The sequence below is a fragment of the Panthera leo genome, chromosome D1, assembly GCF_018350215.1.
Source record: "Panthera leo isolate Ple1 chromosome D1, P.leo_Ple1_pat1.1, whole genome shotgun sequence".
Lineage (NCBI taxonomy): Eukaryota > Metazoa > Chordata > Mammalia > Carnivora > Felidae > Panthera > Panthera leo.
This window is the reverse complement of record NC_056688.1, coordinates 64,554,641-64,580,611: the sequence shown is the minus strand read 5'-3', so window position 1 is coordinate 64,580,611 and position 25,971 is coordinate 64,554,641. Positions and strand designations below refer to the sequence as shown.

The window sequence follows — 25,971 nt, the reverse complement described above, 5'->3', positions numbered from 1 at the left end:
GACAAAGCCAGTGTGCAGTGGGTTTGGAAATGGTCAGGAAAGAGTAGAATGGTAAGTTTTCAGCCCACTCTTTCAAGATTTCTGATGGGGAAAGGCAGACACGTTATCAGGCAGCCTGGAGAAGCAAGTACCAGGTCAAAGACAGTCGTGATTTGTTTTGCTCTAAGAACAGAGGAGAAGCATTTTCTGCCAAGGACACGGACGAGCAGGCAGGGCAGAGGAGAGAAGAAATGATCAGAGGCACAAGAGGCTGCGGAACCAGACTAGGTCAGGAGGACAGGATCCCAAGTTAGCCTTGGCCCATGAAACAGAAGTTGAAAATGTTGGCTGTGAACACAGTTACATTTTGTGGTGAAGGGGAGGGAAGGGGAGAAGTTCATCTATGGGTGGCTATTTTTCCCCCAGCAAAGTAGGTGGTGACATCAGTTGAGAGGGGAGAATGCAGGGAGGAGTCTGGGATCCCCAAACACTGCTGCCCACCAGGGAGCTACCAATGGCTGTGCTGCTCTACATGATGCATGAGCTTTTTAGCAAGCAGCCCCAGTATGATGTCACCTTGTTAAACCCTGCTGGGAAAAAGGCCTGAGGGCCTCTCCAAGAAGCTGACAGACAGGAGTCACAGGTGCCAGATGTCAGAGATGGTAGAATTCCAGCTCTTATACTGAAGAATAGGATGGTTGGGCATGTTGGGTACATTGACTAAAAACGGGATGTACCTATACAAAATTGCAAACAGCTAGAACCCTTGAGTAACCATACCCACTGTTATCCTCCTCGTGGTCTTGAAAAACTTCTCCACCAGGATCATGGTGGGCATGTGGCTCTGGAGTAACCAAAAGCTGCCAGTTATGGTCCAGATCATCACCACCATAACTAATGCTTATGATGGATTTCCTAAGCACTTTACCTACATCAAATTATTTATCCATATTTTATGGTCAAGGTGATTAAATCCCAGGGAGGTTAAATCAATCATCTAAGGTCACATAGAGCAGAGACGTGAACCCAAGGAGCCGGACCCAGGGTGGGTGTGGTCAGCCAGTAGGAGAGACTTTCGCAGAGGCTGCTGCTTACTTCTCTCCCTTGCACTGCGGTCCAACCACAGTGCAAGGCGAGTCAAGGCCTAGAGCTAGGATGCCTGTGTGTCTGTTAATCCTTGGAGCCTGTAGCACTTCTGGCCCAGGCTACTGGATCAACCATTTGAGTGCCAGAGGACACAGAGTGAAATCTCGCATTAGCAGTTTGAGTTCATCCCATATCCTACTCCAGAATGCAAGCTAACTGCATAGGGGAGCCACGGTAATTCCTTTTCCTTTGTGACTTTGGGCTGGAAGTTGGCTTAAACACTGAAAGTGCTAGAAGCCAGCAGCAGTGTGAAGAGGCTGACGGTGGTGGCATTTCTGTTCCTGGGAAAATAAGCTCCACTCCTCAGAGGGCAGTGGGTGGGCCCCATAGACCCTGCCTGGAGCTATTTTTAGAGACTCTTTTCACAACGCTGTGGGTTGGAGCCACTGTTCTCAAAGCAGGGCAGGTGTGAGCTGTTTGTCGGTCAATCAGGAACCAAACAGCTGAGGGGCAGAGGCCCTCTGGATGCTTGTGGCAGGAGATTCCCTTGTCCCTGGGCTCTGTCTGTTGGAGCTGGAGCTGGAGGAGCAGCTCTGGCCGGCCTTCACTTAGCAGCCATGGCCAAGCTGGCCAGAGCCAGCAGTGCTGGGGCCTCTGGTTACTCACAGCGAGCCGGGACACAGCCGCCCCTCTTAGGTCTTTGGTTTGAGACCTGGCATGGAATGCAGAAAGGAGTGGAGAGTCGTAGGAACCAATGGCCTGACATGTGCTGCTAGAAGAGAACCAAACTGGTGCCACTGTTCCACTTTCAACCCCCGCCCTCTAATTCCTCATAATGGCCAGTAGGAGTTAATGGTTAGTGAAGGTCTCTCCCATGCATGGTACTATGCTAAGCATTCTACAGACATTATCTTACCTGACCCTGTATGTGGCAGACACTGTATCTTCTTTATTTCATAGAGGAAGAAATGTAGGGCTTGAGGTAATCTACCTGAGATCACATAGCCAGTAAGTGTGGCAAAGCCAGATTCCAAACTTCAAACTGCACGTTCTTAATGACGATAGTACACACTATCTCCTCCCCCAAAGGCCACAGAACAACACCCCTTTTCTAAGCCCATGCTTCCCTTCTAGCTCTGTGCCTCCTTGGCCATAGGCATCTCCCTCATCGCCCCCACATTCAAAGCATTGGTCTTCCTCCAAGGCACTGACCTCTTAGACTGGTCAAAGGGTGACGGCTGCTAGCTTGTGCACCAGGCCACACCTCATGCACCTTTCCTAGAGTCACCCCTTCTGCATGGGAAGATGAAGGAGACAGTGTTTCCACTGTCAAAACCCCTGGGCCAAGAGAAACCAGTTCTCCAAGCCACCTTGGCTTGAAGACGAGTGGGAAAAGAGGTGTGTGAGCCAAGCAGATGGAATGTACTAGATACCTATCGTGGAGGAGCCCACTAGAGGGATGGGGCCAGCAAAGGAGTGCTGGAAAAAGAAGAGCCTCAATGGAGTCAAAGTGCGTGGCAATTAGGAGGATGCTGGGCACAAGCTCAGAAGAGGGAGGGAACACACTTGGGAGCTCAGAGTAGATACACATGATGAGACTAAAAAGGTAAGTTGAAGCCGAGTTGCAAAAAGTCTCAAAAGCCAACCAGACAGGTGAGCCTGGGCTTTCATTTCCAGACTAACAGCAAGTCTGGGGGGCTTAGGATAAAGGTCACAGCATGAAGGCATTTTTTAAAGGAGATTTAAAAGAGAAGAATCTGGGGCACCTGGGTGGCTCAGTTGGTCGAACGTCCGACTTCGGCTCAGGTCATGATCTCACAGTCTGTGAGTTCGAGCCCCACATTGGGCTTTGTGGTGACAGCTCAGAGCCTGGAGTCTGCTTTGGATTCTGTGTCTCCCCCTCCCCTGCTCATGCTCTGTCTCTCTCTGTCTCAAAAATAAATAAAAACATCTTTAAAAATTTAAGAAAAAAAGAGAAGAATCTGTTTAGGGGGAGAGATAACTCTGATCATGCTGTCTAGGTCTTATCCAATACCCTGTGCTTTGTTTTTTAATGATCCTTAACACTCTACAAGTGGAAGAAAAATAATCTGTCTTACTAGGAGTCATCCTAGGGGTTTCTGAAATCCCCTTGTTTGACTTCCAGCTATGCACAGGAGCCAATGTGCACAGCCTGGGTCTCAGGACAGAAAGGGCTCTCTAACATTGCAGCACATGCAAGATTAGTTCCTCTACAGACAGAACTTCTGCACGAGGTGTGCAGTTATATCCACTGAGACATTGAACATCACAGCTGGAAGACCTCCTGGTTAAAAAGCTTCATTTTCGATACAGGAAAAACAGACTAAGGGATGAGAAGCGTGCTTCTCACCTATTTTGCCCCAGGATCTTCAGTGAAGGCTTTTGAACGCTTAAGACAAAGGATACAAATCTTTGCCAAAATCTCTGGTCCCGCCAGCACGCTCTCTGCTGGCTGCAGCGCCCCCATCCCAAAGCTGAGCAGGGGCTGAGCACAGACAGGGTTTTCTGCTGGGTTCTAAACCAACAATTTTCTACATATTTGGCGAAAGAGAGGAGGCCAGAGAACTGGAGTGGAAGACAGAAAGCAGGGTACAAGGTCAGGCTGCACCACGAATATCTCTAACATTAATAATCATGAGGTCCTTAGCCTCTCCCGGGCTTTGTTAAATGGAGGGTTTGTACCAGTTGATCCCAACAAGCCCCCAAAGCTCTAGTCTTGTTTAGCTGCCTTGCAACACAGCTTGCCCTACGCCACACCACAGCTAGAGTTATCGCCTTAAAATACAAATTGGATCTGCTTGTGTCCCAGGTCATTTCCCTGCCACAAGTCCCCTGTCCTATGAACCACATCCCCCACAACCCTTACCCTTCACTGCCTTATGAGACCAGCATCTGCCAGCTCCCCCATCGCGGAGCTCAGCCACACTGGCTTTCTCTCAGTCTTGAAGCTTGCCTAAATCCTTCTTACTTTAGGACCTTTACACATACTAGCCTCTTTGCCTGGAATGTTCTTCACCCCATCTTCCACCTGAGTCACTCCTACTTTTCAGGTTTCGGTGAAGGGCTCCTTGCTCAGAGGGCTGCCTCACTGCTCCTTCTCACTCATTCAAACCCCTCCATGGTGGCTAGTAGCAGTTTTCACAATTCTGTTCCTCAATGCACTTAATCTGTAACTTCAAGTTTATTTACTGGGATGGTTTAACCTCTGTCTCCCACATTGGATGGTGGATCCACAAGGGCAGAGACAGATTCTGCTTTGCTCACCACTGGACACCCAGTGCCCCCGTCTCTATAAATATTTGCAGAATGAGCGCTGAAGAGAGCGCACACAAAAGCTGCAGGCCCCGTGTGCAGGGGCTGGAGTCAGGGGCCTTCTAAGCCGGACACCTCCTGTCCCTCCTGCTCCTCTCTGCTTACAATGTCAAATCTCTTATCTGTCGGCTGCCTTCGCCTTTCCTGCTTCTGAGAAACACTCAGCCTCGGCGTGAAAAGAAACAAATGGACAACCATCTTCGCCAGTTTAAAGATGGTCATGAAGGAGTGAAGAGCCTGAATTCTGCGATCATTCATGCTACTCCAGCCCCGACATTCATTTCCTTCATTCATTCGTTGCTCATGCCGCACTTGAGCTCGTCCCCCAAAGAAAAGGCATAAAGCTTGCAACCCAAACCCCTGGCTTCAGAGCATTCAGAAGAGAGCTCTCCCCAAGAGCCTGCCTCCGGAAACACAGAAGCTCTCCGGGCTGACAGCAATAACACCATCAGATAACATCAGAGCAGAGAAGTTCAACGAGGTCTGAATTCAGTGCACTGGAAAGGCAGCCGCTTCTCTGTGTCCTCAAACCGAAAGGCAGTAGGGACACCTTTTTCTGGTCACGGTGTTTGGAGCCTCCAAATGTTTAAGTGCCAAAGTTAAAATAACTTTCTTCACCCCATTCGTGCCTTTCTGTACAGAGACTCATTCACCAGAATGTCAGCAGAGAAACAAAGACAGCTGACTGTTTTCTCCCCTAGTGCCTATAATTAGATTCTCATGGAGAATTTGGCCACGACAGGGTTTTGCCGGACAAATACTACCCCCCCAACTCCCCTCCCAAGCATCTCTCTTGCCCTCATCTCCAGGGAGACCCAGATAAAGCAGCCAGTCACTTACCCTCTTCAGCCACGCAAAATGCTTGTAAACATCAATGTCCCCATCCATGCTGGGCACCCATGTCAGCAGTTAGATTCCTTGGTTGAAAAAGCCCTTTTTCTGGCCAGAGACCAAATTCTCTCCTCTTCCTTGTTTCTGCCCCCTCCCCCTGGGGACGTCAAGCTGTGTTCAAGTTTCCCCACTTCCCTGGCCTGCGTCCTTCAGCCTTTCCCTAAACAGTTTCAGATATACAACGGCTCCGACCGGACCGTGCCGCTCCGGTATCCTCCCCCTCCGCCCCCAGACACACACAGGCACCAGCTCTGGGATCTGGAGCCTGCAAAGCAATCAAACCTAGCAAAAAGGTAGGGAAAAAAGACAGAATTGGACAGGAGTTGTAAACACACACACACACACACACACACACACAGGAACATTCTTTTTGGTGATAATACCAGAGCCTGCCAGAGGGAAACAGTCCTGAAGAAAATTCCTCGTCTGGCTTCCCCTTTCTGCAGTGGCTGGAACTCATTACCGAGAGACCCCGATTTCCTGTCTCTGCTCCACTCTGCATTTACCCACAGGCTCCCAGCTGCTCTCAGTTTATTTGGGACTGGGGAGAAGACTAAAAATAAGTGCTGCTCTTGGAGGAGCTGCTGGTTCCCACACACAGCCTGACCCCCACCCTGAAGCCCACGCCTACCCCTTTTCCAGGCGGGCGTCGGGCTGGGCCCTGAGGAAAGCCTGTCATTTCCAAAAAAGAACACATTCAGAACCAGCTCCGCTCTGGGTTCCTGGCCCCACCGGGTGTCTGCTGTCCTTGGCACTGGTGGCACCATCTGCCAGGGGCGAACCTCTGCTCCCCAGGAGACATCTGCCATCGGAGGCATCTGGCCCGGTGCTGCTGTTGGCCACCACGACCAGGGCTCCCTCGGGCATGTTTAGCACTGGGATGGGTACAGTTCCCGTTAAGTCCCAGGCCTTGCCGGCTGTCCCCCACTCCAGACTAGCTGCCTCAGAAGCCAGAGAGGGGGGAAGGTGAGGCCACCGCATGTGTGTGCCTGTGAGATTTAGGGAGAGCTCTGGGTAGGAGCCCTGGGAAGGCAGTGGCTGACAGAGACGGGGAACTGTCAGTCTTCCTTTGCTGGCCTTCCAGGCTGGCCTCCCCAGCACCACTCCCCACCCCACCCCCTAGGCTGCCCTCCACCTTCACACCCCACCCCCACACTCCTTTCAGAGCTCCCCTAAACACAGCTTGTCTCCCTTGCCTGGCCCTTAACATGTGGCCTCTGGCTAGGCCGATTATGAAAGCGGTCCTTGATGTGGGTGCAGTGGGAATGTGGTTACACGCAAGGCCCCTGAGCACTGCTGCCATAAACGACTTGCAGATGTACATCTTGTGATTGTGTGGGCCTTGCTGGTGCCCTTGGGGGTCACCAGGGGGTTCCTGGAACTGCCGGCCTGAAGAGAAGTCTCTGCTGGGGGTGGGCATGCCCCCTAGCATGGCCTCGGCACCCACCGCTGCCCCAAAAAGAACAGAAACTGGCCTGGCAGGCCAGTCCCCAGCAGGCTGGCCCAGTCACAGCGATCAGAGGCAGCGGGAGGGCTCTGGCCAGCAGCTGGCACGAGGGGAGGAGTAAATTCCTGGAGACACACCCAGATCAGAGGCTAGAAAGGAAAAGCAGGCTCTGCTGTCCACACACTGGGCTCTGGGCCCTCCTCACCTCTGGCCCCACCTGGTTGAATTTCCCTGACCAGAACCAGGATAGGATGTGTTGGTGAAACACCTCTCCATGGTTGCAGGGGTAGGTGAGCTTCCCCCACCCCGCCAAAAGCCTCGGGAAGCTGAAGGAAGAATTTATTTGGTCAACACACATTTAACCAGCATCCAAGGCAAATGAAACCACCTTCCTGGCCTGAGTAAATACAGAATTACCACATGTATGTGGTAAAGGGTTTCTGGGACTCTAGGGAAACAGAGGCAAGAGTGGGTTTGGGGGGCTGGATGGGGAATGGTAGGGCACAGTCCCAGCCCCTGCTCCCCTTGGAGGGGGCTCAGTACCCTTCAGTAGATTTTGATGTGAGGAGGCAAGAAAGGACAAGGGAGCAAGGTGGTGGCCCCTCTCAACCTTGCTAGCTCCCACCTGCCCATGGGGGTTGGCTCGGGTCACACCCTTTCTCCACTTTACCACCTGCTCTCTTGTACTGTTGACAGGTCTGTGCACTGCACTGGACTGGAGAACATGTGTCTGAGGCCTGACATGCTGCTCTGACCTCCATGCCTGGGGCAGTTCTTGGCACACAGGAAGAACTTAAACATTCTTTGAGTGAAAGAGTAAGGTCACACGGGAAGACTGGCAAGATAAACCTAAAATTCTACTTGGAGAACAGAAGTCTTGAAGGTGTGTTTCCCAAGGGTAAAGATGCCCCACTGAGAGGAAAAATAGGGCGGATTTCCATCTATTAGATCATCTCATGTGATGAATGTGGGGAGGGAGGGTAGAGAAAGGGAGAGAAGAGAAGGGAGGAATCCAAATCACAGCTAAATTCTTGACATATTTTTATGATATCCTCAAGTAGCAATTCCTACCTCAGCCTTTAAAAATAAAGGTGTGTTTTATAAATCAATGCAAAATTCACAAAATAACACTCCAAAAGACCTAGGAGCAGGGCATGTGTTTGGCTGATGGGCTGAGTGAGACAGGACAGCAGAGCCATACGCACCTTTTTGCTCACTGACCCGCAGGTGGCAGTTGGCCCAGGCATGGCCCGGTCATCCCGCTGGCAAGACAAACCCATGGCTGCACCACCCACCTCAGAAGGCCATTCTGGCCAGGGGAATCTCACAGTGGTCCACAGGCAGGCTTAGGGGGGTTAGATAGGCCCCTGGAGAAGTTCGTAAAATGCATACGAAGTGCTATTTGGATGTTTAAGTCACTATTTTTCTGAAAACCTTATTTTCAGATTATCAAAATGATCTGTGACTCCCAAAGGGTTTCATCTGGCCTATGCAGTTACTCTGAAAGGTTTAGTCTTCCCTTAAAGGGGCGTGTTTGTGTGTGGGGGGGGTGGGGGTAGGTCCTCCTTCCATGATACCTCCTTAGACCCACTGCTGGAGAGTGCTCAGGACCCACAGGGGAGACACAAACAGGGGTCATTACAGCAACCCTAAAAGCCTTTGGGGCCTTCCAAAAGCAAGTCACCCACCAGCAGCCACACTCAGCTCATCACCGTGTAGAACATGAGGCAGCCAGCTGAGGGCAAAGAGCAGGACACGTGAGAGACTGACCATTTGGGGACTAAAAAGACAGCTAAGAGGACACAGTGGTCAGGTTTGGACAGGGAAACTCACACAGCTTGTCCTCTTCCTCATCCCAGGGCCTCGAAGGGGACCCCACGAATGTCCCCTACATGCTAGAATCCCACATAGGCATGGGAATGACTGGGGATGTGTTCCTGCAGTGTTGCTCCTCCTGGCCGGCTGCCTGGAGTCGGCAGCATCTGATCCGGCAGAACTGTGGATGGAGAGGGGTCTCGTGGGTCACCTGCGTCCTGAACTCTAGCTCAGCCCTGAGCCTCGGGCTCTGGGCCATGGTAACAAGTGTCAGGATGCCCCTCGTATGCCAGACACAGGTTTGAGTTCCACAGGTATGTTGCACATGGAGCCTGCCACTGCGGAGTGGAGGTGGAGGAGCCCAGCCCGAGGACACTGCCTGTAAAGCAAGTCCTGCTTGTAAAACAGCATCGTGATCACCACAGCCCAAGTCCCCATGGTTCACAGTCCCGGGAACCTACCTCCACAAGGAGTTAGGACCAGGATCGGCAGACTTTTCCTATAAAGGGCCAGATGGTAAATGTTCTAGGCTTTGTGGGCCATCTGGTCTCTGTTACACCCAAACTCAGCCATTTGTAAGTGCAAGAGCAGTCACAGCCAACACATAAACCAAAGAGGGTGGCTATGTGGATGCTATTTGTGGACACTGAAATTAGGATTTTAGGCCATTTTTGCATAAAAATATTCTTATGATTTCTCAATCATTGAAAAACATAAAAAAGCATTCTTAGCTCATGGGGCATAAGAAATAGGCAGTGAGCCAAATGCACACCATCGGTTGCTGACCCCTGGCTAGGGCACTACCTCTCCATCTGTAATGAATCACCTGGGTTGGAGGCTATTTCTTGTAAAAATGCAGATTCTGACCCAGGAGGTTGGAAACAGGACCTGAAACTGTGCATTATTAAGAAGCTCCCAGGGGATGCTCATATATGAGGAGCTCAGCACCATATTTGAATAGTCAGAGGTTAGGAAACCACTTTCAGAAGCACAAGGTATTTTTTTCTTAAAGCACAAGGTATTGAGCAAGTTTCCCTGGAAGTGTGAAGCCTCCAGAGCCTGTCTACCTACCACTGGTGTCTAAAAGGGCAGAAGGTTGCTGGTGGGTGTTTGCATGCTCAGACCCCAAGTCATGCTAACCTGGCAACATGGGCCACCACGTCCCCTAGGTCTGAAGCAGGAAACTTGTAGGGAACGATTTATGTGCTTTTTCACTAGTGTTTACACATTCATGGCCATTTATAAACATTGGTTCTTAGAGACTGAAATAGTTTCTTCAAGTCAGGTCTGCAAGGAGCCAGACCTCTAGAATTTAGTAGGGTACAATTTACTTGGGGGAGGTCAGGGGTGGGGAGCCAAAACCCCAGGAAAGTTAAAACTGCTAAGTTTATACTAGCTGAAAGATCCCCTCTCTGAGAAGCTATGCCAGGAAAAATGTATTAAAAAAAAAAAATCCAAGGTACAGGTGGTTTCTCCAGGGCAGGGCCTGGCAACACAGGGCCAGGAAATGCCTCCTGGAATGGAGGGAGTTATCCTAATAATGCCCCAGCAAGAAGCACTGCACTTAAGGGGTCTGGAGAGGTCTTCTTTTTGACAATGGAAGGCCAGGTCTATGCTCCCAGGACCAGCCCTCAGCCCTCCCATTTCCTCTCCCCCAACACAAAACTCAGAGGCCTCTCTGGCTTGCCCTTTGTCTAGCAGGTTCCAAGGAAGATGGGAAAGAACTCCGCCAACTGACCCAGGTACACTGCCCACCAGTTTCATTAATGAAAGGAGCTTAGGCCATCTCTCTAATTGAAACAAAGCTATTTTTCCTTGTATAAAGCCTGTACCTTCTTCCTTGGGACTTGGGATTCAGACTTTCTAGCATTTATCCCTGACTCCCACCTAGTGGCTTTATCCAGTACTGCATAGGAACAAAGAACCCGACAGGCACGCGGGCCCTGCTCAGGGAAGGAGCCTCTTGGGGGGGAAGCACGTGGGGGGGGTGGGACAGAGTGGTGCCGACAGCTATGACTTACAGCTCTCACTCAAAGGAAAGGCAAGAAACACACTGGGAACTGGTTCACATAAGCCTTTCTCCCCCCCCCCCTCCCCGCCACCCACCTTGAAATACAAACACAAAGTTTCTCCTTCTCTCAAGATTCAGAGAAAAAGATTTCCCTATAAAACCCCTGAAACTTTCCAAAATGAAGAGGTCCAACACACATTTATCCTGATCCATCTTAGTTCTAGGCCCCCGGGGTGGAGAATAAAGATCCAGAGACAAATCACCTGGCATAAGAAACAAGCTCACAGTTTGTAATTCAGAGAACAGCCTTTTCTCCCTACCTTTTCTTGTAACTCCTCTGGCTTTTCAGTATGGTAAACAGATTTGCCTCTTTGGCCAGAATGAAAGACTGCACACTGAATCTGGCAGGAATGACAGGGCTTTGTTTGAGAAGCTGGGAGCTGAGGAAGCCACCATCTGTGACAAGGCAGTGGAACGAGGAGGGGGGCGGCCATGTGCCCTCCTGGGCCCAGGCCACTTTGTTTCTTGAGAGAATAGTGAAGAAGGGACTTGAGGGCACCCAAAGCTACTGCAGGCTGTCAGAGGTGAGCACATGTCCTGGATTTCCCCTCACTTCCCTGCCATGACATTCCACTGCTTCTGGGAGGTCACAGTCTACCAGACTGTGGGGCAGCTGCCCCTAGAGAAGCTCCCTAATCTGTTTCCACTTTGGAGACCACAAGGCCTAGGCTGTGGAAGGCAATGACTGGTGCCTACCAAAAAGCCAGCGCTGGAATGCTTGGCAGGCAGATTGTCAAAGCAGTGGTCACTTCCAGTAGGGAAAGAGTCCCAGAGGAGGGGAAAAGATTCATTCAAAGCCACATGCAAGTGGCAGAGTGCTGGCCTCTTGACTCATTCCTGCCTCCCATGATGTCTCACCCAAGTTCAGTGTTGCCCAAGCACGCTGACCAGGACACCTGTAACCTTGGGGAGAAAAGTCTGGGCTCCTGCTGGATGGCCAAGCCACTCCGTGAACCCTGCTTCCTTAGTGGGGCCTGGAGAACAGTTCTGCTGTGGGTTTTCTGTTCACCTCCTCCCCTCACCCTGACCTGCCCTCACTCTACTGCTGCTGGGTTTGCCAGCCTTTCCTTAGACTTCACCTTGAGCCCCTGAAGCTCAGGTCTTTACCCTGGATTCCCGTCCACATCCAAAGCCATTAAACAGCAGGACAGACCTAGCACTTTGTGAGAGGAGAGGAGGGGTAGTTACTGAACGGTTAGAGAAGCACCCAGAGCTGCTCCATCTGGAGACCCTGCTGGCTCTGATAGCTCTTGGGCCTTACCCAGGGACCAGAGTCACCACCTCGATAGCTGGCTGTCCCCACTGGAAGCTGGAAGACCAGAGCCTCTATGGGCTCCACCCTGCCAGTCCAGCCCTGGATCTACCCAACCAGCCTCTGCCCAGCCAAGGCAAGCAGGTATAGAAGATTAGGGATACCCCTTCTAGACCATGGAAAAGCGTCACTCAAGGTATAGCCAGATTCCTGGAAGTGCCCATAGTGGCACCAGCTCCTGTGGTCAGGTCAGGGCCACAGATGAGCACTGGTCTCCTTTCTGGCCTTCAGGACCATCTGGTGGGAATGAGGAGCTCTTGACCAGAAACGGCCATGCTCTCCCTGAGGGCATCATCAGCACTTCACCACAGGCCGAGGAGGTGGCTGCAGGGAAATGAAGGAGTCAGCCCCTTGGTAGAACTCAGTTCCGTTCCCAGCACAGGAGAGATGCCTCAGCCCTCCAGCCAGAGTCTCAGCTTCATCCTCTGCTAGTACAGACCCTGAGGTTGGCCCTATCTACCCAATGTGAGAGATGACATTTCATCTCCTAAGGTCATATCGTTCTGCTGTACCACAGCACAGGACAGCCCCACAGAAGCTTCTCTGCCGGTCAGGCCCCAGTTCACCCTGAACCCCAGGACACTATCCCTATAAGAGGGCCTTACCAGAAGCTCCCAGGTACCCTACCAACTTTCTAGTGATAGGCCCAGAATTGAGACACAGATACTGCTTCCAGGGCAAGGGAATCTGGGCCCTTTGTTCCTTTCCTTATTGAAGCCCCAGAGGGGGGCCCCAGCTTAGAGAGCCCCACATATACTCTTCTAGGCCTGGAGCCCACTTTTCCTCATTTACTGCCTGCCAAGGAAGGGAAGACCCTGTTTTAGACCCTAAATCTCTGGAAACTCACTCATAACCCAGCACTATTGAATCCTGGACAGGTCTGCTCTCCTTGGTCTTTAGGAGTCTGGCCTGTTTATAACTATCACTAGGCAGAGTCTGCTGCCAATCATTATCTGTCCAGCCCGCCAGCACCGACAGGGGGAGGACCAGCCCCACTGTAAAGAAACACAGCTGCCTGTGATGCACTAGGACCAGGGGCACCTTCTGCACCTGAGACAAAGGCAGGGCCCAGATTCCTGTTATTTGCTTCTATTCTAACCACCAACCATTCTCCCATATCCACCTCTGCCTCTTCAGCACCTGTTTTCCTTATGCACAGATGCCAACATTGGTGTCTGAAGGTCTACAGTACAGAGGAGAGCATTTTTTTTTAATCACATGGTCCTCTCACCACAGCTAACTGGCCCTTGTGTGACCCAAGGGCAGCTAATCCACAGCCGTGCGTAAATGAAAGGTCTTTAATTTCCATTTCTTTTGCACTTAACATCTCTTTGTAGGCCTGGGGAACTTAGCTCAAAATTAGGAGCAGCCCAGGGCACCTGGGTGACTCAGTCAGTTAAGCATCCGACTCTAGACTTTGGCTCACATCATGATGTCACTGTTGGTGAGTTTGAGCCCCGCATCGGGCTCTGTGCTGACAACATGGAGCCTGCTTGGGATTCTCTCTCTCCCTGCCCCTCCCCTGCTCACACTCTCACTCTCTCAAAATAAAACAAACAAACTTAAAAATTAGGAGCAGACCAATTAGATTCTCTCTTCCAGGAAATGGAGTTCTCACACACACACACACACACACACACACAGGATAGAGTGGGAAAGAAAGAAGGGGGGGGGTAATGAATGCAGGAGAGAAAACATGAAAAGAATTTGTCAACAAGAATAAAAATCAAATCTAAAGGCCATGTGGCAGTTGCTCTGGGCTGTCTTTCTAAGAGCCATTCATTCCCCCTCCTTCCTAGTATAGTTCCTTTCGGACAAAGGCTACCTACCACTACGGTGAATGAATGTGCCAATACTGATTTCCCAGCCTCCCTTGCAGCTAGGGCTTACACATGTGAACAGATCCAAACTTTGGGACTATATGGGAAGTCTGCTGCAGGGCTTCAGGGAAGATTTTCCTTCCTAATTGGCGGGTGGGGGGTGGGGGGGTGGGGCGGAGAGTGGGAAAAAGGAAAGGACACGTCCTACCTCTGGACATGTGGCCTGGAGCTGCACTAGCCATCTTGTAACTGTTAGGTGATAGCCCTGAGGAAAAACCAACCCCCTAAGGATGTTGGGGCAGAAAGATGGAAAGAGCCAGAGCCCTTGAGGTCATCCCAGAACCACTGATTTGATCCTGGAACCACCCGTCTTCTGCCTATCTTGTTAGTGACATATAAACCTCCTTACTGTTTATGCCACTTCTCTGGAGAAGCAACACCAACTGCCAGAGAAGTCACGAGGCAGAACTGGACTATCCAGGACAACATATGACAAAGCAGTAATGGGGGCATATGGCAAAGCCAGTTGACTAAAGAAGAGAATAGCACAAACACGAAGGGACACAGATATCCTGGATGACAAGGCATAAGCACTAACTGCCTGACCCTTCAAGCTGCCTTATTAGTTCCAATTCTAAGCCACACATACTTTTAAATAATTTAAGTCTCTGTGGTTTATGGCAGCGTTTCTCAAACGGTAATGTGACTAGGAATCACTGGGAGATAGTTTGATGGGTATAGGTGTGGGGCTTCTGCCCTTTTATAAAAACACAAAGCAGCAAGCAAACGATCAGAGAGGGTGGCAAGGTTGCTGGTCCACAGACCACAGTTTAAATGGCAAAGTCTTCTGACTAATGGTACCCATCTAAAACCAATCCAAAATGGACCAGTGGGTTTGTTCACTACTTTGGACTCTATTTCCACACAGGGAAGACCTACTATAGAATGTGTGTGTCCCCAGATTATAAAAGGACTTTAGGTCTGCAACATGTAATATACAGACAGGCGGTCTCTGCCCAGAATCAAAACTTAACATCCTGTGCTGGTATCCTGGAATGTTTATATGAACTTCTGACCTGCCCTGAAAGTACACCATTCATAAGCTGCTGATGGGCCATAATTACTGTAGAAGACTCTGAACACAACTTTCAGGAAAACTCTCTTCAAAGGCAGGCATTCCCCCAACCACAATAACCCCAAAACAGATCTATAGATCTTAATATAAGTGGTTTTCAGCAACACATCTTGAAAAACTGATAACCATGTCGACTGTCTTTGGATCAGAAATATTTAAGATTCCTTTTTAGTAAGTTATCAAAGTTAGAATCCTATTTCACACCACACATTAAGAAATATTGCAGGTGAATTCAAGTGAACTCTAAGACACAAATCAAACCATGAACTTACTGGAGGAGGATACAGGTGAGTATTATTTGATCCAAGGTTAAAAAAGGCCTTTCCAGGGATAAAAACAAGAAACCCAAGCAGGAAAGATTGATAATTACAACCCTTTTAAAGTTTTGTCTCAAAAAGCAACACAAACAGCATTTTAAAAACAAAGTAAGAAAAATGCCACAAAGTGACCGCTCTTAAAAAGGTTAATATATAAGAAAAGCACTAAAATCCTCAAGGGGAGAGGGGAGAAGAACATAGAATATGAATAGATGAGGGTAGGGTAGGGAGATCCAAGGTGAACTCCGGGGTGTTGGCAAGAAAATATTAAAACTATTTTTCAACCTGTCCTTTAAAAATCTTTGGGGCTATGTTTTATAATTTACATACATTAGGAAAATACTGTGTATATAAATATGCATAAATGGAAAATGAATTTTTCCAGATAGGGGTAGGAGATCAGAACTTTGGATACCATACAAAAGAATACTAATAAATATAAAATGTTTAGCCTTCCACTAAGCAAAGAAATGCAAAGTGGTAAAAAGACACTTTTTCCTAAGAAATTAGTTCAGTTGGTTTTTAAATCTTAGTGATTGTTGTTGATCAAGATGTACCTCAAGCCCTGCCAGTGAAAATATAAATGAGCAAAATCTTGCTGAAAAGTGGTTTGGGAAAAATGTGTCAAAGGCTTAAAGATATTAATACCCTTGGATTAGAGTTGCCAGATTTAGCAAACTGCATAGGACATACTTATTAAGAATTACCCATTGCTTATCTACAATTCAAGTTTAATGGAGTATCTTGTATTGTGTCTGTTTACTTTAGTTCCACCTTTAGGACTCTATCTTAAGGAAATATCTAGAGGTAAAAATTGTTCCTGGACATTCTCTGCAGCAGAGCTATATATTAGTGAAAGATTAAAAATAACCTAAATGTTAATATTAGAGAAATGGCCACATAAATTCAGGCACATCCATACAAAGTACATAATCATTGTAAACTATACAGTGAAGAAAAGAACCAAGAGCTATTTTCTGTACTCTGGGAAGACTGGATTTTCCTGGGGAAGACACTCCAATGAATCTCTTGGTTATGTGATGGTAAGGTCCTGGGCAAGCTGAGAAGGGGCATTTAAAACAAGATGCTCAACTACCCCGCAGCCTGATGCAAGCAAGGGGTTCAGGAAACCGTGGAGAAGGCTGTTTGGGAGTTTCCAAGGGGCCCCAGGCACATGGTGACAGGACAGCCCAGGGACAGAAAGAGTCAACAGGGACTTTAGGAGAATTGTGGCAGTGATATCCGACAACCAACATTTGGTTTTAAGTTTTGCTTTCAACACTGAAACATTCCACGTAGAAGCTCACCATCCTTTACCTACAATTCTGAAACCCCAACAGTTCTGAAAACCAAGAGGTTTGTTTTTAAAAAGATAATGTTGGTGCCATTATTTGGCAGTCTAACTGGAACTGAACTAGCAAAATATTTAGTCTTTCTTTATCCCACTTCATGTGGACATTCAGGAGTTTCGCTGAAGAAATGTTAATGTGTTCCTGCTCCATATCTGCTAGAGATAGAATAGGTTATACAGCAGATATACACCATCTTACCCTTCTAAAGTTTAATAAGTCCTGACTTCTAAAATGCATCTGGGCCCAAGGGTTTCAGATGGAGGGGCTAAGGACCAGTAACTCTCTTGAGGCGTCATAAAGTTCCCCTTAAACATGGCAGCTAGAGTCAGTCAGGCTAGTGGGAACAGAGGGAGAGATGGGTGACCAAACCTGGGGAAAAGTAGGCAAAAGATGGTCAGAGGGGACTGGAGAGAAGCCAGGCACGATCTCTAGGGCCAGAAGTTCAGGAACATCCAGAATTCCTGGTGGAACTTGAGGGAGGCAGAGACCCTTCTGCCCTGGGACAGGAGAGAGGAACCAAACTCCCAAAGCCCCCTGCAACTCCTGACTGACCACGGGCTGGAAAGGGTGAGTGGAGGAGCAGGTGTGGCCTTCTGTCCGGTAGTGGCACAAGTCTGAGAGCCCACCAAGGACTATCTTCCTTTGGGGACAACACGAGGCAATCCGCAAAGCTAGATGGTAACAGGCCCACCCACAAGCCATCGCACAGCCTTTCTCACCCTCTTCCAGGCAGCACCTGGCTGTAGTTTCTATTGCTGCCTTAACAAATTACTACAAACCTTGTGGCTTCTACCAAGACAAACATACTGCCTTACATTTCTTGAGGTCAGAAGTCCCAAGCGGGGCTCACTGGGCTAAAGCAAGGTGCTGGTGGGAATGCTTTCCGTGCTGGAGGCTCTAGGGGAGAGGCCACCTTGCCAGCCCCCAGCCCCTACCTGCGTCCCTTGGCTCCTGACGCTGCTCCCACCTAGAAAGGTCGGCTCACGCCGCTCCCACACAGACTCTTCTGCTGCCTCCTTCCACTTATAAGGACGCCAGTGACTACATTGGGCCCACCTGTACAATCCACACTGCTTGCTCTTTGTTAAACTGTTAAACTCTGCTGATTAACCACATTAATTCCATCTGCTACCTTCTCCTTTGTCATGGAAGGTAATATTCACCGCTTCTGGCAATTAGCACAAAGATGTCTTTGGGAGGCCACTACTCTTCCTACCACACTGGTGTAGGTATGATACAGGACACCAGGCAGGCAGCCTACGTAACGAAAATCTTGAGTAACACATATGAATATAACGAATTCTTCAGTGTTCAGAGGAAGGCACGCATATGAGACTGTATCGACAATGTGCCCACCGCCACTGTGTGTTTTCACCACCAATAACGGCGGCCACCACCAAAGAGACGAATTCCCCCGCAGAAACGTACCGTCCAGCGAACTGCACATCTACACTTGTATGGATGCAACTTTGAAAGAACCGACTAATTTAGTAGAGGTCTACCCAGAAGCTAGAAAGGAGGGCACACACTTCAGTTTTGCAATTGTTTTTACAGATCCTAAAATAGCCTGGCTATCAAGGAAAGCAGACTGGCAGCACCATGTCCGGGAGGAAGGGGACTGATGACTCCATGACACTGCAGTCGCAGAAGTTCCAAATAGGAGACTATCTGGACATAGCAACCACCCCTCCAAATCGGGCACCGCTTCCTTCAGGGCGCACGAGACCGTATTAAACTTTATTTACTATTTCATGAATCATTTTCCATTCAGTTATGTAAAACGAACTTTTTCCTCCCCTCAAAAAAAAAGAAGAAAAAATGCATCTGGGATGCAACCTGTCTAAGGGCAAGTGACTTAGCCTCTGGACAAGGATGTCTCAACCTCCTGCATTTCCAACATCAACCTCCTCCTCCCAGTAAAGTGGTCCCATTCCTGCCTTCCCCCTTCTGTGCATATTTTCCCATTTTGGATCAGTCTGCAGGACTCCAGCTTTAGAAGACTGCATTTTGGCTTCAGCTTCAGCTTGGGCAATCACATGCTCCCTCAAGCTTCCATTTCCTCCTTTCTGCCCCGGAATGGTTGCAGTTTCCACACCTCTTCAGCAGGCAAGCTCCTCACCTTACCCATTCCCAAATATCATCAGCTCTTAAGGTAGACCAGCTGGTCTCCACGGGGAAGGAGATAGGTAACCAAAGTCATATATTTACAGCTTTGGTTACTCGTCTCCTTCCCTTAGAGACTAGCAGGTGTACAGCCTTGATCCAGAGAGAGCAGAAGGGGAGTTAGGAAACCTGCATCCCACTCGGGACAGAATGCACCAGGGGAAAGAGGTCTGAAGAGCAAGGGCAGCAGTGAAGGAGTGGGTGAGGTGACAAGGTTCTATTGCAAGAAACAAGGAGTGGGGGGCACGACCAAGTATAGAGACCCCAGATGGGGATTATAACTCGGCATGTTGTACATGTAATCCTGCCTGGAAAAACGCTCATGCTTGCTCTCCTTTGACCCCAGATTTCCCCCTTCTCAGGGAGCATGACGGGAGCACACAGGCAGCCTGACTATGTGGCTTAAGCTGCTTGCCTGGGCTCTCCTTGCTTAAGCTGCTTGCCTGGGCCTTTCCTGCTGGAAAGGACCACCCAGTGGGAGCTGGCCAAAGCTGGATGGGAAGCAGGAAGAGGCTGCAAAGTGCACAGATGAGGCAATAGTCCCAGGCAGTGTGGCATGCTGTAGGCCTCGTGGTTGTGTGGTTATGTTTCCCAGTGGTTTCCCAAACAGGCCAGGGGCCCACTCACCAAGCTCTCCTTTATGTAGGCAGCTGTGGGGCCCGGGATCTGGCTCAGGAGGGCTGCTCTCTCCTGAGGATGCTCCAGCATCTCCAGTGCCAGTCTCAAGTCCTCAATGAGATGGAGCACTGGGAAAGGGTTCGTGTGGGAGGCCGGAGAGGCCAGTGCAGGCTCGCAGCTACTGTCACCGATATCTGCACCTGTTTTAGTGCCTGGAACGAAAGAAAGTCAGGAACTTTGGTAAGAAGGGTGGATGCCATGGGCAAGGAACTGGTAAAGGGCAAAGAGAGAAGAGATAGGGGAAAGAAGATTGGATAAGAAGATCACTAGAAAATCACTTCTGCCTCAGCAGAATCATTCTCAAAGTAAACTCGGCAGTAACCATCTTCCATCCTGGGCACGGCATGGCAGGAAGAGACCGGACTGAGGTGAACAACTTGTCCAAGGAGAATGATGTACAGAAGCTCACACCCCTAGACAACTGGGAGAACACAGCCGGCCCTTCCCAGTGACCTGAAACACACTGGCTAAAACAATGAGCTGCTATTCGTCAGCTTTTAGATCCATCAGTTTAAGTTAATGTGGTAGGGCTGTCTGCACAGATGGCACCAAAAATTCCTCTCCTCCCTGTATATGTATTCCTCTCCTCTCCACTCCTCCCACAGTGATTCCTGACTCTAGCCTGGCCCAGTGACACGCTCTGTGCAATACAATGCCGTAGACTGCCAGTCTCAGCTCTGATGAGGTTTAGTGAATCAGAATCTTTCTGGATTTTCCCACTTGGGGGACCTCAACATCCCCTAACGTACTCACACTTTAAAGCTGCACTAGTTACAGTGAATCCATATCTCATCCTCCCTATTATGGACCATGAAACTCTGACGGCAGGGTCCCTGCCACAGTTGTCTGACTTCCTGCCATCACGGCCCCTGCTCTGCAGATGTCAAAGGGGCATCTGACTACATGCACGCATGCTTGGAGGAACAGCTAAGAGGAAGAGAGCTCAGACTGGGTCAGCTCTTTCTAATTTCAAGTGTCCTAAACAGGGGCTGTTTTTGCCTTTGTAAACCTCACCATTTAAACAAACAAACAAACAAAAAGTCTTCTTTGCATAAACACAGTGGTCTATTTTTCAAACCAAAGACTGGGGTGACACAGTCTGACAAAGGATTTCTGTGCTTTTTTCAGCAATAAAAAACACTTTAGAAAATGTGGTGTCGATAGTGGAATTTCTAGGACATTTGGATTGTTTGTAAGGCCAACAGGATAAAATACTTGGAATGCAGGGCTCTGCTGGAAAATATGGGCAATAGGGCCACCACATCCACAGTTACGGGCAGGCCTGACGTCTAAATCTAGGTCCCTCCACCCCGCTAAGAGCCAGCTTCCTAGTTGCCATGGCAGTTTTTGCAAGAAAAAATCCACACAGAAGGAAACAATTACTATTTGATTGCTGGTTTGCTTTCTGAAAGCACAGGATAGAGGGAATTGTGGGTCACAATCCACAAACAAGTTCATGGCTCTGGGGAGCTGGGAAACTGCAGATTACCCACACTCTAGTGTATGATCAGCAGTTTCTAGGCCCTACAAATCTGATGGAGAGTTGACTATGAAGGGCCACAGCCAACCTCAGGGAAGAAAATGGACCGAGCAGAGGAAGATCCCCCAGTCTCCAATTCACTGAGTAATCCCTGATCATCCCAGACATGCTCCAACACAGATACCTTTATAAACAGAGGATAAGTCAGGCCAGTCAGGCCATGGGTAGGTGAAGAGACCAAGATTTTCATTAACTTTAGGTCACTCTGTGGTCTTGGACAAGTCTCTTCCTTTCTCTGGGCCCCCTCTCTGCCCTAAAGCCTTGGGATTCTTCCCTACCATTCAAGGGGTGTGTGTGTGGGTGTGTGTATCTGTGACTATTTTTGGATGTGGTGTATGTATACATAAAAGACTTAAATCCCTGTAATTTTTTTTTTGCAATTTATATCAACATACAGGCTCACAAAATGGCCCAGAATGGTGAAACTCCTAAGGCCTAGCATTAACAAAGGCAACAATTGTCTAGAAGACTCAATTCCATACTCCACGCATTCCCTTCAGATAATTAGCTCCTATGGAAAAATTACAACCACAGGGGGAAACAAATCAGAATAGAACTACAAGCTACAACAAAGAAGAAAATATATGCCTTCATACTTGAGGGTAACAGAGCAATATAAAAGAGACAATAACATAACATATAACACAACATAGAAAAGAGACAAGGTGTTATTCCCCAAATTACTTCTCAGAAAAGAGCAATTCACCTTATACTCAAACCCTAATAAAGCTTCTCTTTGGGGGCACTTACTTTATTTTGAACAACAAAGCACTCTTTGGGGAAGATAGATTAGCACAAAGGTTTTCAATTTTATATGCATAGTGAGTTTTACAAACTATAGATGCCTGGGTCCTACCTCCAGAAGTTCTAATTGGTCTAAGATGTGATTTGGAATAATAAAAAGCTCCTTAGGTGATTTTAATGTGCAGCCTAAGTTGAAACCATCTAAGAAACCTGAAACCTACACAAATCACCACAATGAATACTAAATTTTGATGTTTAGGGAGGTCACCTGGTAATTTTTCATTTAAAGAGGCAAAACTAAAGCTTAATACAGATTTAGTAATTATTAGAGGAAATAAGACCATGTAAAATGCAAGCATAGGATTTTATTGAAAGCCTTTTAATGATCACTTCCAAAAGCAAGTAAGAAGGTCTGTGGTAATAATTAGGGTTATTTATAGATGTTTTGGTTCTCCTCTACTTGGGCTCACAGCGGGATTACATGTCTGCGCCTTGTTTACTTACGGCCACATGACTTCCCTTGGCCAATAAACATGAAAGTTTTTAAGGACCAGTACATAATTCCCCATATCTCTTCCACCTGCTCTGGCCTCCGGTAATGGTAGAGAGTGAATCAGCCCGTGTCCAAGAAGGATGATGACATGGACCAGAGCCCTCAGCAGATCTGGAGGGAACTTAAAGTATGAACAAGAAACAAACTTTGCTGTTTCAAGCTACTGATCTTTTAGCCTGTTCGGCTGCAGTAACAATCAGTCCTACTTCACTTATACAAAGTATGTATGTCACACAGTTCAGAAATACATATGTGAAAGATCAAATTTTTAAAAATGATCTTTTAATGGGTTCAAATGTAAGCAGCCATCAACTTAATGTAGACTGTTATATGTGTAAAATGTTAACCACAAAACAAAAACTGGTAACAGGTATGCTAAAAAATAGAGAAAGCAATTCAAGTATATCAGTAAAAAAAGCCAGCAAACCTTGAAAGAAAAGAGCAAGAAAGGAACACAGAAGAAATATAAAAACATCCATAAAATGAGTAACAAAATGGCAATAAGTACATACCTATCAATAATTATTTTGAATGTAAATGGGCTAACCGCTCCAAACAAATGACATAAGGTGACAGAATGGATAAAAAACAAAACAAAACAAGACCCATCTATATGCTGCCTATAAGAGACTCATTTCAGACCTAAAGACACATGCAGATTGAAAATGAAGGGATACAAAAAGCATTTATCATGCAAATGGAGGTGAAAAGAAAGTCTTAGTAGCAATACTTATATTGGAGAAAATAGACTAAAACAAAGAGTGTAACAAGAGAAAAAGGACACTATATAATCATAAAGGGAATAATCCAACAAGATATAACAGCTATAAATATTGATGCGCTTAACATGGGAGCACCAAAATACATAAAGCATCTAGTAAAAAAACATAAAAGGAGTAATTGATAACAATACAATAATAGTAGGGAACTTTAACATCTCACTTACATCAATGGATAAATCATCCAAGCAGAAAATCAACAAGAAAACAGTGGCTTTGAATGACATTTTGGACCAGATGGAGCTAGCAAATTTATTCAGAACATCCCATCTTAAAACAGCAGAATGCACATTCTTTTTAAATGCACATGGAATATTCTCCAGAATAGGTCACATATTAGGCCAAAAGACAAGTCTCAACAAATTCAAAAACACTAAAGTCACACAGTGCATCTTTTCCAACCATAACACTATGAAACTAGAAATGAGCCACAAGAAAAAGTCTGAGAAGAACACAAATACATGGAAGTTAAATAACATGCTACTAAACAATTAATGGGTCAACCAGGAAATCAAGAGGAAATAAAATAAGACATAGAGACAAATTAAAATGAAAATACAGTGGTCCAAAATCTTTGGGATGTAGTAAAAGCTGTTCTAACAAGGACGTTTATAGCAATACAGGACACATCAAGACAGAAGAAAAATCCCAAATAAACAACCTAACCTTCACCTAGAGGAGTTAGAAAAAGAACAAAACCCAAAGCCAGTAGAAGGAAGGAAATAATAAGATTAAAGGAGAAATAAACAAAATAGAAACTAAAAAAACAATAGAATAGATCAATGAAACCAGAAGCTGGTTCTTTGAAAAAAATCAACAATATTAATAAACCTTTAGCCAGACTGAGCAAAAAAAAGAAAAAGAAAAAAATAGAGACAGGGCTCAAACAAACAAAATCATAAATGAAAGAGGAAAAATAACAACCAACACAAAAGAAATATAATGGATTATAAGAGCATAGTATGAAAAATTATATGCCAACAAACTGGACAATCTAGAAGAAATGGATAAATTCTTAAGGGCATACCACCAAAAACTGAATCAGGAATAAATAGAAAATTTGAACAGACTGATTACCAGCAATGGAATTGAATCAACAGTCAAAGAAACTCCCAACAACAACAAAATTCCCAACAAAGAAAAATCCAGGACCAGACAGCTTCACAAGTAAATTCTACCAAACACTTACAGAAGAATTAATACCTATTCTTAAGCTATTTCAAAAAACAGAAGAGGAAGGAAAACTTCCAAATTCATTCTATGAGACCAGCATTACTCTGACACCAAAACAAGATAAAGACACTATAAAAAAAGAACTACAGGCCAATATTTCTGATGAACACAGATGCAAAAATCCTCAATAAAATATTAGCAAACTGAATCCAACAATAGATTAAAAAAATCATTCACCACGATCAAGGGGGATTTATTCCTAGGATACAAAGGTGGTTCAATGTTCACAAATTAAGTAACATGATGCATGACATCAATAAGAGAAAGGATAAAAACCACATGATCATCCCATAAAAAGCATTTTCCAAAGCACAACATTCCTTCATGATAAAAACCCTCAACAAAGTAGTTTTAAAGAGAATAGATCTCAACATAATAAAGGCCATATATGAAAAACCGACAGCTAATATCATACCTAATAGTGAAAAACTGAGGGCTTTCCCCCGAAGATCAGCAGCAAGACAGGAATGTCCCCTCTCACCACTTTTATTCAACATACTACTGGAAGTCCTAGCAATAGTGATCAGACAACAAAAAGAAACAAAGGAATCCAAATTGGTAACTAAGAAGTAAAACTATCTTATTTGCAGGTGGCATGAAACTATATATAAAATACCTGAAAAACTCCACCCAAAACTACTAGAACTGATAAGTGAATTCAATAAGGTTGTACGATACAAAATCAATATACAGAAATCTGTTGCATTTCTACATACAAAAAATGAAGCAGCAGAAAGAACTTAAGAAAACAATCCTATTTACAATTGCACCAAAAATAAAATACTTAGGAATAAACTCAACCAAGGAGGTGAAAGACCTGTATTCTGAAAACTATAGAACACTGATGAAAACAGTTGAGGAAACCACAAACAAATGGAAAGATATTCCATGCTCATTGATTGGAAGAACAAGTATTGTTAAAATATCCATACTACCCAAAGCAATCTACAGATTTAATGCAATCCCTATCAAAATACCAATAGCATTTTTCACAAAACTGGAATAATCCCTAGATTTGTGTGGAACCACAAAAGACCCCAAATAGCCAAAGTGATCTTGAAAAAGAACAAAACTGGAGGTATTACAATCCCAGATTTCAAGTTATACTACAAAGCTGCAATACTCAAAACAGTACGGTACCGGCACTAAAATAGACACATTGGTCAATAGAACAGAATGGAGAGCCCAGAAATAAACCCATGATGATATGGCCAATTAGTCTATGACAAAGGAGATAAGAATATACAATGGGAAAAAGACAGTCTCTTTAACAAATGGTGCTGAGAAAATTGGACAGCTACATGCAAAACAATGAAACTGGACCACTTTCTTATACCACAAAAATAAACTCAAAATTGGATTAAGGACCTAAATGTGAGACCTGAAACCATAAAATTCCTAGAGGAGAACACTGGCAGTAACCTCTTTGACATAAGCCATAGACACAGTTTTCTAGATATGTCTCCAGATGCAAGGAAACAAAAGCAAAAATAAACTATTGGGACTTCATCAAAATAAAAAGCCTCTGGGGCGCCTGGGTAGCTCAGTTGGTTAACTATCCAAAACTTAGTTTCGGCTCAGGTCACGGTCTCGCAGTTCTTGAGTTTGAGCCCCACATCAGGCTCTGCGCTGTCGGCGTGAAGCCTGCTTGGGATTCTCTTTCACCCCACTCTCTCTACCCCTCCCCCATTTGCTCTCTTAAATAAACAAACAAACAAATAAA

The 25,971-nt window shown here is 46.6% G+C and overlaps 1 protein-coding gene across 7 annotated transcripts in view; it reads right to left on the bottom strand.

The window, feature by feature from the left end:
* The window catches only part of PPFIBP2 (PPFIA binding protein 2), a 145,339-nt gene that overhangs the window by 76,271 nt on the left and 43,097 nt on the right, over positions 1-25,971 (bottom strand). For 5 of the 7 annotated variants that reach the window (XM_042904368.1, XM_042904371.1, XM_042904370.1 and 2 more), the window contains exon 3: positions 19,349-19,551. In XM_042904368.1, coding sequence (XP_042760302.1) covers positions 19,349-19,551 — 203 coding nt within the window. Of the gene's footprint in view, positions 1-5,238; positions 5,446-5,672; positions 6,099-19,348; positions 19,552-25,971 lie in introns of those variants that run through there. The other 2 variants (XM_042904375.1, XM_042904373.1) reach the window with 2 other exon arrangements.